The 14052-nt window shown below is 40.0% G+C and overlaps 1 protein-coding gene across 5 annotated transcripts in view; it reads left to right on the top strand.

Annotated features, from left to right (window-relative positions):
• The window catches only part of lamb2l (laminin, beta 2-like), a 215547-nt gene that overhangs the window by 177257 nt on the left and 24238 nt on the right, over positions 1 to 14052 (top strand). For all 5 annotated transcript variants that reach the window (XM_077515185.1, XM_077515182.1, XM_077515183.1 and 2 more), the window contains 3 exons: positions 9781 to 9995; positions 10775 to 10871; positions 11162 to 11534. In XM_077515185.1, the coding sequence (XP_077371311.1) occupies positions 9781 to 9995; positions 10775 to 10871; positions 11162 to 11534 (685 nt within the window). The remainder of the gene's footprint in view (positions 1 to 9780; positions 9996 to 10774; positions 10872 to 11161; positions 11535 to 14052) is intronic.

Raw genomic sequence — 14052 nt, 5'->3', positions numbered from 1 at the left:
AAAATCAGCGTCCTTTTTTATTTTTAGGGAATGAGTTGACCTGATTGGTATTTTTTGCAATAGTATATACACCCATCATCGCTCGTACTCATTGCACGATGTTGCTTTTATTGTCCATAGAGGCTATCAAAAATAAATAAAACAAAATAAAAAAGTACATATGTTTGGATCGGTCTGATACCAGTGAACATCTTGAGTAGTGGAAAAAGTAAAAGTATATTCATAAATGACTTAGCTATAACACTTAGAATGAGTTCACAAATTTTGTACAAAATACCGTAAGTGGGTTTTTTTGGGGGGTTTTTATGCCTCAAGGAGTAGGTGGCGCTGTATTTATAACTGAATTTTGTCATAGAGATACAATCACGCCTTGACTATAAATATACATGTCAAGATTGGAATTTTTTGAAGCATGTACCGGGTACCGAGTTATTAAGCATATCCTTCATTCACGATACTGCTTTTAACGTCCATAGAGGCTATCAAAAATAAATAAAAATAAATAAAAAATATGTATGTTTGGATAGGTCTGATGCCAGTGAACATTTTGAGTGGTGGAAAGTAAAAGAATATTCATAAATGACTTAGTTATCACACTGAGAATGAATTTACAATTTTTGTAAAAATACCGTAAGTGGGGTATTTTTTTTTTTTATGCTTGAAGGGCTAGGTGGCGCTGCATATATAACTGAATGTTGTCATAGAGATAGCTTCAGGCCTTGACTATGAACATACATGTCAAGTTTGGGATTTTTTGGAGCATGGACCGGGGAGTTATTAAGCATATCCTTTTTCAGTGCTTAACACAAATTTTGATGCCCCGCCCTCATCATATAGTATTTCGAAAAGTCAAAATTTTTCCCCCCTGTCGTTGGCTCAGGTCTTGACATGGTCCAGGTCAAGTCTGAAGTCAGTTGGATGAAACGTGTAGGAGAAGTGGGTAAAAGTATGCCCCCTGTAAATGTGCAAAAATCGTCAAAAATGGGACATTCAAAAATTCGTAGCTCACTTCCTGTTCATTTTAGCACATTGGGCCAAGAGACTTTTTTGTAGGTCTTGGGCTCCCTCATACACCTAAAAATTTCCAAAGATCTTGCTTAAACGTACAACCGGGGCTGCTTCGTTAAAAATATCTAGGGGGCGCTATTGAGTCATTTTTGTAAAAATAGCACAATCCACAATAAAATATTGCTCATTTTGCCAGGCCAGATGTGTGCGCCAAGTTTCATGAGTTTCTGTGCATGTTTCAGCCCTCAAAATTGGCATTGTTTTCTTGGCGAACAGCGCTTAGCCACGCCCACAGCGATTCGCGAAAACTCACAAACTTCATGTTGTGACATCATGAAGGCCGAAACCTTCATCTGAGCAAATATGAGGTAGGTCCAGTAAACGTGGTTGGAGAAAAACGTAGAAGAAAATCCGTAAGAAAAAAAATTGCCACTAGGTGGCGCTATAAGTAAGATGAAATATAAGTTCGTAGATGTCTTAAGGGCTGGACTCTCATCAAATGTGTGAAATTTTGAGAAGATAGGATCATCTGGGTCAAGTTAAAGCAACTTTTATTGTCACGATAAATCTTCAGATTTTGCGGCACCGTAACGGCCACGCCCTTTGGTGAAAAGTTACAATATTCGGTGTGGGGCATGATCAACATCTTAAGGCTTTTCTGACCAATTTTCAACTGGATCCCTTCAACGAGCTCGGCACAGTAGCTAAAAACGTAAAGTATGACATTTATTGTCACCACTAGGTGGCGCTAAATGTATAACTGAATTTCATTGTATATATGTTTTCAGGCCGTGACTATTAAGTTGCATGAGAAGTTTGAGATTTTTTGGAGCTTGTCCATGGGAGTTATTTAGCATTTTGTCTTTCTGGACAAATGAAATTTTAAAGGAAATTTTTGATGCCCCGCCCCCGTCATATAGTATTTCAAAAAGTCAAGATTTTTTGCCCAGTTGTTGTCTCGGGTCTTGAGATGATACATGGCAAGTTTGAAGTCAACTGGATGAAAAATGTTTGCAAAGGGGGAAAAAGCATGACCACAGTGAATGTGCCAAAATGGGCCAAAATTGGACATTCAAAAATTCATAGCTCACTTCCTGTACATTTTAGGAAATGGCTTCCAATGACTTTTTTGTCCGTCTCGGGGTGCTACACGTGCCTGCCAATTTTCGTTGCTCTAGGTCAAACGGGCCGGGATTGGATTTTATTTTTCTACGCTAGGGGGCGCTATAGAGTCGCGTTGTTATGACAACACCATAATATCAAATTTTTCGCCGGGCCGGAAGAGATTGCAAAGTTTGGTGAGTTTTCGTAAATGTTTAGGTCCTCAAAAATGCGATCGTTTGCGGAGAATAAAGAAGAAGAAGCGGAAGAATAATAATAATTCTTACAAAAACAAGAGGGACCTCGCAGCGGTCGCTGCTCGGGCCCTAATAATAATAATAATAATAATAATAATAATAATAATAATAATTTTTACAAAAACAATAGGGACCTCGCAGCGGTCGCTGCTCGGGCCCTAATAATAACTAGAGCTGCGAGCAGCTATAAAGGGCCCTCGCAGCCCGGGCCACGTTGGAGTCCTTGCACGTTGGGGTACTTGCACGTTAGGGTACTGGCACGTTGGGGTACTGGCATATTGGAAGCAAAATTTCTTTGAAAATGGCATAATAAACGTTTACATGTAGAATATTTTTTTTGCCAGTGTGTGTCAAGCTCAACGGGCTTTGGTGATTGTTAAGACCTGCAAAAATCAGCGTCCTTATTTATTTTTAGGCAATGAGTTGCCCTGATTGGTATTTTTTGTAAAAGTGTATATATACATCATCGCTTGTTGTACTCATTGCACAATGTTACTTTTATTGTCCAAAGGGGCAATCAAAAATGAATAAAACAAAATGGAAACATACATACGGTGTGAAGACAGTGTACAATTTGATTGGTTGAAACTAAAAGAATATTCATAAATGACTTAGTTATCACACTTAGAATGAGTTTACATTTTTTGTACAAAATACCGTATGTGTTTTTTTTTTAATATATATTATGCCTCAAGGGCTAGGTGGCGCTGTATTTATAACTGAATGTTGTCATAGAGATACCTTCAGGCCTTGATTATAAGCATACATGTCAAGTTTGGGATTTTTTGGAGCATGTACCGGGGAGTTATTATGCATATCCTTCATTCACGATATTGCTTTTAATGTCCACAGAGGCTATCAAAAATAAATAAAACTAGAGCTGCGAGCAGCTATAAAGGGCCCTCGCAGACCCACGTTGGGGTCCTTGCACGTTGGGGTACTTGCACGTTGGGGTACTGGCACGTTGGGGTACTGGCATATTGGAAGCAAAATTTCTTTGAAAATGGCATAATAAACGTTTACATGTAGAATATTTTTTTGCCAGTGTGTGTGTCAAGCTCAACGGATTTTGGTGATTGTTAAGACCTGCAAAAATCAGCGTCCTTTTTTATTTTTAGGCAATGAGTTGCCCTGATTGGTATTTTTTTGTAAAAGTGTATATACACATCATCGCTCGTTGTACTCATTGCACAATGTTACTTTTATTGTCCAAAGGGGCAATCAAAAATGAATAAAACAAAATGGAAACGTACATACGTTTGGATCGGTGTGAAGCCAGTGAACAATTTGAGTGGTGGAAACTAAAAGAATATTCATAAATGACTTAGTTATCACACTTAGAATGAGTGTACATTTTTTGTACAAAATACCGTATGTGGGGTATTTATTTATTTTTTTTATATATAAGCCTCAAGGGCTAGGTGGCGCTGTATTTATAACTGAATGTTGTCATAGAGATACCTTCAGGCCTTGATTATAAGCATACATGTCAAGTGTGGGATTTTTTTTTGGAGCATGTACCGTGGAGTTATTAAGCATATCCTTCAATCACGATATTGCTTTTAATGTCCATAGAGGCTATCAAAAATAAATAAAAATATATATATGTTTGGATAAGTCTGATGCCAGTGAACATTTTGAGTGGTGGAAACTAAAAGAATATTCATAAATGACTTAGTTATCACACTTAGAATGAGTTTACATTTTTTGTACAAAATACCGTATGTGGGGTATTTTTTTTTCATGCCTCAAGGGCTAGGTGGCGCTGCATATATAACTGAATGTTGTCATAGAGATAACTTCAGGCCTTGACGATAAACATACATGTCAAGTTTGGGATTTTTTGGAGCATGTGCCGGGGAGTTATCAAGCATATCCTTTTTCATTGCGAAACACAAATTTTGATGCCCCGCCCTCATCATATAGTATTTCGAAAATCAAAATCTTTCCCCCTGTCGTTGGCTCAGGTCTTGACATGGTCCAGGCCAAGTCTTAACTCAGTCGGATGAAACGTGTAGGAGAAGTGGGCAAAAGTCTGCCCCCTGTGAATGTGCAAAAATCGTCAAAAATGGGACATTCAAAAATTCGTAGCTCATTTCCTGTTCATTTTAGCATATGGTTACAAGAGACTTTTTTGTAGGTCTTGGGCTCCCTCATACACCTAAAAATATTCGTCGTTCTTGCTTAAACGTACAACCGGGGCTGCTTCATTAAAAATTTCGAGGGGGCGCTATTGAGTCATTTTTGTAAAAATAGCACAATCAACAATAAAATATTACTCATTTTACCAGGCCAGATGTGTGTGCCAAGTTTCAGGAGTTTCTGAGCATGTTTAGACCCTCAAAACTGGCGTTGTTTTCTTGGCGAACAGTGCTTAGCCACGCCCACAGCAATTCGCGAAAACTCACAAACTTCGTGTTGTGACATCATGAAGGCCGAAACCCTCACCTGAGCAAATATGAGGTAGGTCCAGTTAACGTGTTTGGAGAAAAATGTACAAGAAAATTCGTAAGAAAAAAAATATGCCACTAGGTGGCGCTATCAGTAAGATGAAATATAAGTTCGTAGATGTCTTTAGGGCTGGACTCTCATCAAATGTGTGAAATTTTGAGAAGATAGGATCATCTCGGTCAAGTTCATGCAGCTTTTATTGTCACGAAAAATCTTCAGACTTTGCGTCACCGTAGCGGCCACGCCCTTTGGTGAAAAGTTACAATATTCGGTGTGGGGCATGATCAACATCTTAAGGCTTTTCTGACCAATTTTCAACTGGATCCCTTCAACGAGCTCAGCGCAGTAGATAAAAACGTAAAGTATGACATTTATTGTCACCACTAGGTGGCGCTAAATGTATAACTGAATTTTATCATATAGATGTTTTCAGTCCGTGACTATTACGTTGCCTGAGAAGTTTGAGATTTTTTGGAGCTTGAACATGGGAGTTATTAAGCATTTGCTCTTTCTGGACAAATGAAATTTTAAAGACAATATTTGATGCCCCGCCCCCATCATATAGTATTTCGAAAAGGCAAGACTTTTTGCCCAGTTGTTCTCTCAGGTCTTGAGATGATAAATGCCAAGTTTGATGTGAATTGGATGAAAAATGTTTGCAGAGGGGGAAAAAGCATGACCACAGTGAATGTGCCAAAATAGGCCAAAATTTGACATAAAAAAATTCATAGCTCATTTCCTGTACATTTTAGCTACATGGTCCCAATAGACTTTTTTGTGCGTCTCGGGGTGCTACACGTGCCTGCCAATTTCCGTTGCTCTAGCTCAAACGTGCCAGGCTTGGTTTTTATTTTTCTACGCTAGGGGGCGCTATAGAGTCGCGTTGTTATGACGACTTCATAATATAAAATTTTTCGCCGGGCCTGAGGAGTGTGCAAAGTTTGGTGAGTTTTCGTGAATGTTTAGGTACTCAAAAATGCGATCGTTTACGGAGAAGAATAATAATAATAATAATAATAATAATAATAATAACTAGAGCTGCGAGCAGCTATAAAGGGCCCTCGCAGCCCGGGCCACGTTGGAGTCCTTGCACGTTGGGGTACTTGCACGTTAGGGTACTGGCACGTTGGGGTACTGGCACGTTGGGGTACTGGCATATTGGAAGCAAAATTTCTTTGAAAATGGCATAATAAACCTTTACATGTAGAATATTTTTTTGCCAGTGTGTGTCAAGCTCAACGGGTTTTGGTGATTGTTAAGACCTGCAAAAATCAGCGTCCTTTTTTATTTTTAGGCAATGAGTTGCCCTGATTGGTATTTTTTGTAAAAGTGTATATATACATCATCGCTCGTTGTACTCATTGCACAATGTTACTTTTATTGTCCAAAGGGGCAATCAAAAATGAATAAAACAAAATGGAAACGTACATACGTTTGGATCGGTGTGAAGCCAGTGAACAATTTGAGTGGTGGAAACTAAAAGAATATTCATAAATGACTTAGTCATCACACTTAGAATGAGTTTACATTTTTTTGTACAAAATACCGTATGTGGGTTTTTTTTTTATATAAGCCTCAAGGGCTAGGTGGCGCTGTATTTATAACTGAATGTTGTCATCGAGATACCTTCAGGCCTTGATTATAAGCATACATGTCAAGTGTGGGATTTTTTTTGGAGCATGTACCGTGGAGTTATTAAGCATATTCTTCATTCACGATATTGCTTTTAATGTCCACAGAGGCTATCAAAAATAAATAAAAATATATATATGTTTGGATAAGTCTGATGCCAGTGAACATTTTGAGTGGTGGAAACTAAAAGAATATTCATAAATGACTTAGTTATCACACTTAGAATGAGTGTACATTTTTTGTACAAAATACCGTATGTGGGGTATTTTTATTTTTTTTTATATAAGCCTCAAGGGCTAGGTGGCGCTGTATTTATAACTGAATGTTGTCATAGAGATACCTTCAGGCCTTGATTATAAGCATACATGTCAAGTGTGGGATTTTTTTTGGAGCATGTACCGTGGAGTTATTAATCATATCCTTCATTCACGATATTGCTTTTAATGTCCATAGAGGCTATCAAAAATAAATAAAAATATATATATGTTTGGATAAGTCTGATGCCAGTGAACATTTTGAGTGGTGGAAACTAAAAGAATATTCAGAAATGACTTCGTTATCACACTTAGAATGAGTGTACATTTTTTGTACAAAATACCGTATGTGGGGTATTTTTTTTTTATTCCTCAAGGGCTAGGTGGCGCTGCATATATAACTGAATGTTGTCACAGAGATAACTTCAGGCCTTGACGATGAACATACATGTCAAGTTTGGGATTTTTTGGAGCATGTACCGGGGAGTTATCAAGCATATCCTTTTTCATTGCGAAACACAAAATTTGATGCCCCGCCCTCATCATATAGTATTTCGAAAAGTCAAAATTTTTCCCCCTGTCGTTGGCTCAGGTCTTGACATGGTCCAGGCCAAGTCTTAACTCAGTCGGATGAAACGTGTAGGAGAAGTGGGCAAAAGTCTGCCCCCTGTGAATGTGCAAAAATCGTAAAAAATGGGACATTCAAAAATTCATAGCTCACTTCCTGTTCATTTTAGCATATGGGTCCAAGAGACTTTTTTGTAGGACTTGGGCTCCCTCATACACCTAAAAATATTCGTCGTTCTTGCTTAAACGTACAACCGGGGCTGCTTTGTTAAAAACTTCTAGGGGGCGCTATTGAGTCATTTTTGTAAAAAATAGCACAATCAACAATAAAATATGGCTCATTTTACCAGGCCAGATGTGTGTGCCAAGTTTCATGAGTTTCTGTGCATGTTTAGACCCTCAAAACTGGCGTTGTTTTCTTGGCGAACAGCGCTTAGCCACACCCACAGCAATTCGCGAAAACTCACAAACTTCGTGTTGTGACATCATGAAGGCCGAAACCCTCATCTGAGCAAATATGAGGTAGGTCCAGTTAACGTGTTTGGAGAAAAACGTAGAAGAAAATTCGTAAGAAAAAAAATTGCCACTAGGTGGCGCTATCAGTTAGATGAAATATAAGTCAGTAGATGTCTTTAGGGCTGGACTCTCATCAAATGTGTGAAATTTTGAGAAGATAGGATCATCTCGGTCAAGTTAATGCAGCTTTTATTTTCACGAAAAATCTTCAGACTTTGCGTCACCGTAGCGGCCACGCCCTTTGGCGAAAAGTTACAATATTCGGTGTGGGGCATGATCAACATCTTAAGGCTTTTCTGACCAATTTTCAAATGGATCCCTTCAACAAGCTCAGCACAGTAGCTAAAAACGTAAAGTATGACATTTATTGTAACCACTAGGTGGCGCTATATGTATAACTGAATTTTATCATATAGATGTTTTCAGGCCGTGACTATTACGTTGCCTGAGAAGTTTGAGATTTTTTGGAGCTTGAACATGGGAGTTATTAAGCATTTGCTCTTTCTGGACAAATGAAATTTTAAAGGCAATATTTGATGCCCCGCCCCCGTCATATAGTATTTCAAAAAGGCAAGATGTTTTGCCCAGTTGTTCTCTCAGGTCTTGAGATGATAAATGCCAAGTTTGAAGTCAATTGGATGAAAAATGTTTGCAAAGGGGGAAAAAGCATGACCACAGTGAATGTGCCAAAATAGGCCAAAATTGGACATAAAAAAATTCATAGCTCACTTCCTGTACATTTTAGCTACATGGTCCCAAGAGACTTTTTTGTGCGTCTCGGGGTACTACACGTGCCTGCCAATTTTTGTTGCTCTAGCTCAAACGTGCCGGGCTTGGTTTTTATTTTTCTACGCTAGGGGGCGCTATCGAGTCGCATTGTTATAACGACTTCATAATATCAAATTTTTCGCCGGACCTGAGGAGTGTGCAAAGGTCGGTGAGTTTTCGTGAATATTTAGGTACCCAAAATCGCGATTGTTTGCGGAGAATAAAGAAGAAGAAGAAGAATAATAATAATAATAATAATAATAATAATAATAATAATAATAATAATAATAATAATAATTTTTACAAAAACAATAGGGACCTCGCAGCGGTCGCTGCTCGGGCCCTAATAATAATAATAATAATAATAATAATAATAATAATAATTTTTACAAAAACAATAGGGACCTCGCAGCGGTCGCTGCTCGGGCCCTAAATATATATATGTTTGGATAAGTCTGATGCCAGTGAACATTTTGAGTGGTGGAAACTATTCATAGCTCACTTTCTGTACATTTTAGCTACATGGTCCCAATAGACTTTTTTGTGCGTCTCGGGGTGCTACACGTGCCTGCCAATTTTCGTTGCTCTAGCTCAAACGTGCCGGGCTTGGTTTTTATTTTTCTACGCTAGGTGGCGCTATAGAGTCACGTTGTTATGACGACTTCATAATATCAAATTTTTCGCCGGCCCTGAGGAGTGTGCAAAGTTTGGTGAGTTTTCGTGAATGTTTAGGTTCCCAAAATCGCGATCGTTTGCGGAGAATAAAGCAGAAGAAGAAGAAGAAGAAGAAGAAGAAGAAGAATTTTTACAAAAACAATAGGGACCTCGCAGCGGTCGCTGCTCGGGCCCTAAAAACTATAAATACGTCTTTGGGACACTTAAAACATATATATTTAAAAAAAAAACGTATTTACACGTTATTGGGAGCAAATGAAATACATCTTGATCCGTTTATTTCATCAGTATAATATTTTTCCCCCATTAAAATCCTAACGTATATGATCTGACACATGCAATGCATGGATAATCCATTAGAGGGGAGTTTCATCCAGTTGATGGCTTTTCCACCGACCTTGCACCTATACTTATTAATAGTGAAAAATCTGATTTTTTTTAACATAAATATGTATATATATATATATATATTTTTTTTTTTTCAATATTTATATTTATTATATTTTATTGTTCATGCTTTTAAATGCATTGCAATATGTTTCTTGTCTTAGGCTGTACCTGTGTGACTGCTGGAACTGTCCAGTCGACTTGCAGCGATGGACACTGTGACTGCGATCGTCACACAGGTGCTTGCTCATGCAAGGAGAACGTCTCTGGTCCCAACTGTGACCAATGCGCTCCTAACCACTGGAACTATGGTCAGGAGCATAGCTGTGAGCCTTGCAACTGCGACCTGCAACATTCCACGGGAACTCATTGCAATATGGTGAATGTGCATGACTACTACTCCAAAGAAAAAGCCTGAACATGTTGAATAGAGGTTAAAAGGATAGTTCGGATTTTTTGACATGAATCTCTATTTCATCCTCACCTCCAGTGGTGTTCGATCAGCACTGACTTACCCCTGACAGCGTTCTGTGACACGAGTTCTGGTCCGGTGTTGGTCGACTTGGGTCACGGAAACAAAGCGTTTTTCTTCTAAAACCAATTTGTGTTCAAAAGAGTGATACATTTGCATCACAAAACTCCCTCCTGAAAAAAAGTCAGACTCCATTACCGCCGGGCACTATTTTTCTGTTCGTTCGTATCACTACGCGGAGCCCTGTAGACAGCTGATAGAGGCGCTGCAGACAGCTGATAGTCGCGCCTTCCACCTTCGAAAAGACAAACAACTTGTAGATTAGTGCGCATCTATCAGCTGTATGCAGGGCGCCGCGTAGTGATACGAACGAATAGAAAAATAGTGCCCGGCGGTAATGGAGTCTGACTTTCTTTTCAGGAGGAAGTTTTGTGATGCAAATGTATCACTGTTTTGAACACAATTTGTTTTTAGAAGAAAAACGCTTTATTTAGGTGGCCCCAGCCAACTTGCCGGACTATTTTCCTCTCGACCAACACCGGACTAGAACTCGTGTCTCAGAACGCTTTCAGGGGTAAGCAGTGCTGATCGCACACCACTGGAGGTGAGGATGAAATAGAGATTCATGTCAAAAAATCCGAATTATCCTTTTTAGTGGTGAAAGCCAGATCGTTTGTCCTTGACAGTTCAGTGGTCAGTGCCACTGCCGGCCAGGCTTTGGAGGGAGTCGGTGCACTGAGTGTGAGCAGCTCCACTGGGGAGACCCACGAGTACAGTGTCAAGGTAACTTTTTGACGAGAAGTGTCATGGACATTTATTTTTATTTTTATTTTTAACCTTACAAGCTATAGATGCCTGTTAGTTTATAGTTTATCTTAGACATGGTTGTGAGCATTGTTCTGATAGTCTTTTGATCATGTCCATTTTAATTGTTTTTTCCGCCATCTTGTGGCATCTATACGCAATTACAAAGCCTTTTGGTGGAAGCGTTATTGTGGATTTCCACTATGTTACCCTGTGAGTAGTTAGGGGGTTCACACCACCTGATCTGCATTTCTTGTCCCCCAATTCAGAGTGTAACTGCCATCCTCAGGGCTCCGAAGTAGCACAGTGTGACCGGACCACCGGGGTGTGCCACTGCAAGGAGGGCGCAGCAGGGAAGCGCTGTGACGAATGTGCCCGTGGTTTCACCGGTGTTTTTCCTGAGTGCGTGCAGTGTCACGCCTGTTTCCAGCTGTGGGACGACGTGGTGTGTCAACTCAAACGCGACCTGGAGCACATCCAGCACACCGCTAGTAAGATCTTGGTGAGCGGTGTCACACCTGGAATCGGCAACGCTCGTATTAGAGCACTGGAGGAGAAGCTGAAGCAGGTGCAGGACCTGATTAGGAATGAGGACAGTGAAAGAATCCACCAATTGCTTGGTCAGAGCATTGATGACCTCAGGTGAGCATGGTTCTATGTCCATAATGTAAAAACATTAAGTAAAGATTAGAGTTGTTTAGATGTTCTAAAATTGATCGACCTATTCGCGGGGAATGGGGACTATAGTTTTATTTATTTATTTATTTATGTTCTTTCTTTAAAAAAAAAAAAAAAACGGTGGGGAAATGGGGAAAAAAATCCAAGAAAACCAAATAAAAAATTTAAAAAATTTAAAATTGTAAAAAATATGTTTATCCATCCATCCATTTTCTGAAACCGCTTGTTCCTCACAAGGGTCGCGGGTGCTGGAGCCTATCTCAGCTGGCTATGGGCAGCAGGCAGGGTACACTTTGAACTGGTTGCGATCCAAAAGCAGGGCACACAGAGACGAACAACCATCCACACTCACAAGCACACCTCGGGACAATTCGGAGCGCCCAATTAACCTGCCACGCATGTCTTTGGAATGTGGGAGGAGACCGGAGTACCCGGTGAAGACCCACGCAGACACGGGGAGAACATGCAAACTCCACCCAGGAAGGCCGAGGCCTGGACTCGACCCCGAGTCCTAAAATATGTTTAAAATATTGTAAATAAAATCACAGAAAACTAAAGATTTTTTTTAAAAATGAAAAACAATTTTAAAATATTGTAAATAATGAAAAAATAAAAATCAGGTAGAGAGTGTCACATCAAAAAACATAGAACACACGAGGATACTTGTACTTTTTTTTTTTTTTAGAGCTCAGAATTGTTCATTCGGTAGTCTTACCGATCCAACGTCTTATCATCATTGTTTTTTTTTTTGTTTGTTTTTTTTTATTTTATTTTTTGTGTGTGTGTGTGTTTATGTGTGCGTGCGTGCGTGCGTGCGTGCGTGTGCGTGCGTTTGTGTGCGTGCGTGCGTTTGCGTGCGTGTGTGCATGTGTGTACAAATACGTATACATTTATACTCATTAATTCACCTAAAACCTTATAAAAATCCCATCACCCTTCACCTTAACCAGGTACTTCAAAGTCTCGCCAGAGTCGTGAAGTTCAAATGGTCAGGAGACCAGAGAAAAGGTAAAAAAAGATAAAGAAAGATAAATCAAAGTGAAATCCAGCACCGGCCAGACACTTCCTGCCTTCCCCATGGTTACAGAATCAGAGTCTTACGCTGACCCCAGAAGCCTCTAAATTCCAACAAATTAACGAGATTAAGAGTCCGGAGGAAAAACTAAAGAGAGGAAGGAGGGAAGGATCGATGAGGCAGAGTGAGATCCATGGAAACCAGTACATCCAATCCATCAAAGTGAAATCCAGCACCAACCAAACCCCTCCTGCGTGGTTACAAAACCAGAGTCTTATACCAACCCCAGAAACCTCAAACTTCAAATAAATTGAGGAGACCTCAAGTGACCAGAGGAAAAACATAAGAGAGGAAGGAGGGAAGGATAGATAAAGCAAAGTGAGATCCACAGACACCAGCACCCACTGATTCAACGGGCTGTGGGAGGGAGTGGCGAATTCTGTTTGAGTTTCAGTAGATGCTGGTGTGATGGAACTGGCATGTATAAGGACCGCCACCAAAGAAAGAAGCCGTCAACCGCGGCCCAGCAAAGCGAGCGCCCCCCCCCAGAATCCCCCAGGCCGCGGCAGCACCAAGGCCACACCCACGCCACCCGAGCGGACACCGGTCGGCGAGCCGACCCAGACGCCCGGAACACCCCCGACCCAGCCCCGGCCCACACCCCGAGCCCAAGGCCGCAGAACGAGGCCCCACCGGTCCCCTAGGCAGGATTAAGTTGCCAAATTAAGATTCAAATATTCTATGTACCTAGACCATATTTTTTTAAATATGTTTATATTATATTGTACTATGTCACACGTAAACACAAGTATCATATGTAAATGGCAGGGACTTCTCTGCGACGCCAGTCAGATGATTTCTCCACCCCCCCACTCGAGATAAAAAGATTGCACTTCAACCGTTGAGGAGGTTTTGGGCTTCGGCTGGACGATCCCCTTCATGCCTTTCAATCACAACAGGGTTTAAAAGTAGATATCCGTGACCGGCACGTCGTCCTCGTCATCCGCTAAAAAAAACAAAAAAAAACAAACAAAACAAAAAAAAACATAATACATACTTGTGGGGAAATGGGGGTGGGGCAGATGAAATCCTAGAAAACTAAAGATTTTATTTATGAAAATCTCTTAAAATATTGTAAATAATGAAAAAAATAAGGTAATATGCTAAAAAAAACACACACACACACAACATACTTTAAAACCGTTCTTAACTTGAATGACAAATTAACAAACCTCACTTTTTACCATAAACTGTTCTAAGTAACTGTTCCAAGTATTTGTTAGCAAACAGTCCAAGGTGTACCCTCCATTGGGTACCCCGTGTACCCAAAGTTGGCTGGGATAGGCTCCAGCATATCTGTTGAGAATAAACGGTACAGAGTGTCTGGATTTTAAAATTAAGATAATCCACTTATTTCATACAAAACAATAAAGCCATTATACTGTACTACATTATATCATTTGACAG

This window comes from Festucalex cinctus, chromosome 2 (genome assembly GCF_051991245.1).
Source record: "Festucalex cinctus isolate MCC-2025b chromosome 2, RoL_Fcin_1.0, whole genome shotgun sequence".
Taxonomy (NCBI): domain Eukaryota; kingdom Metazoa; phylum Chordata; class Actinopteri; order Syngnathiformes; family Syngnathidae; genus Festucalex; species Festucalex cinctus.
Note: the sequence above shows the minus strand (reverse complement) of the source record. Positions and strands in the feature narration are given on the sequence as shown.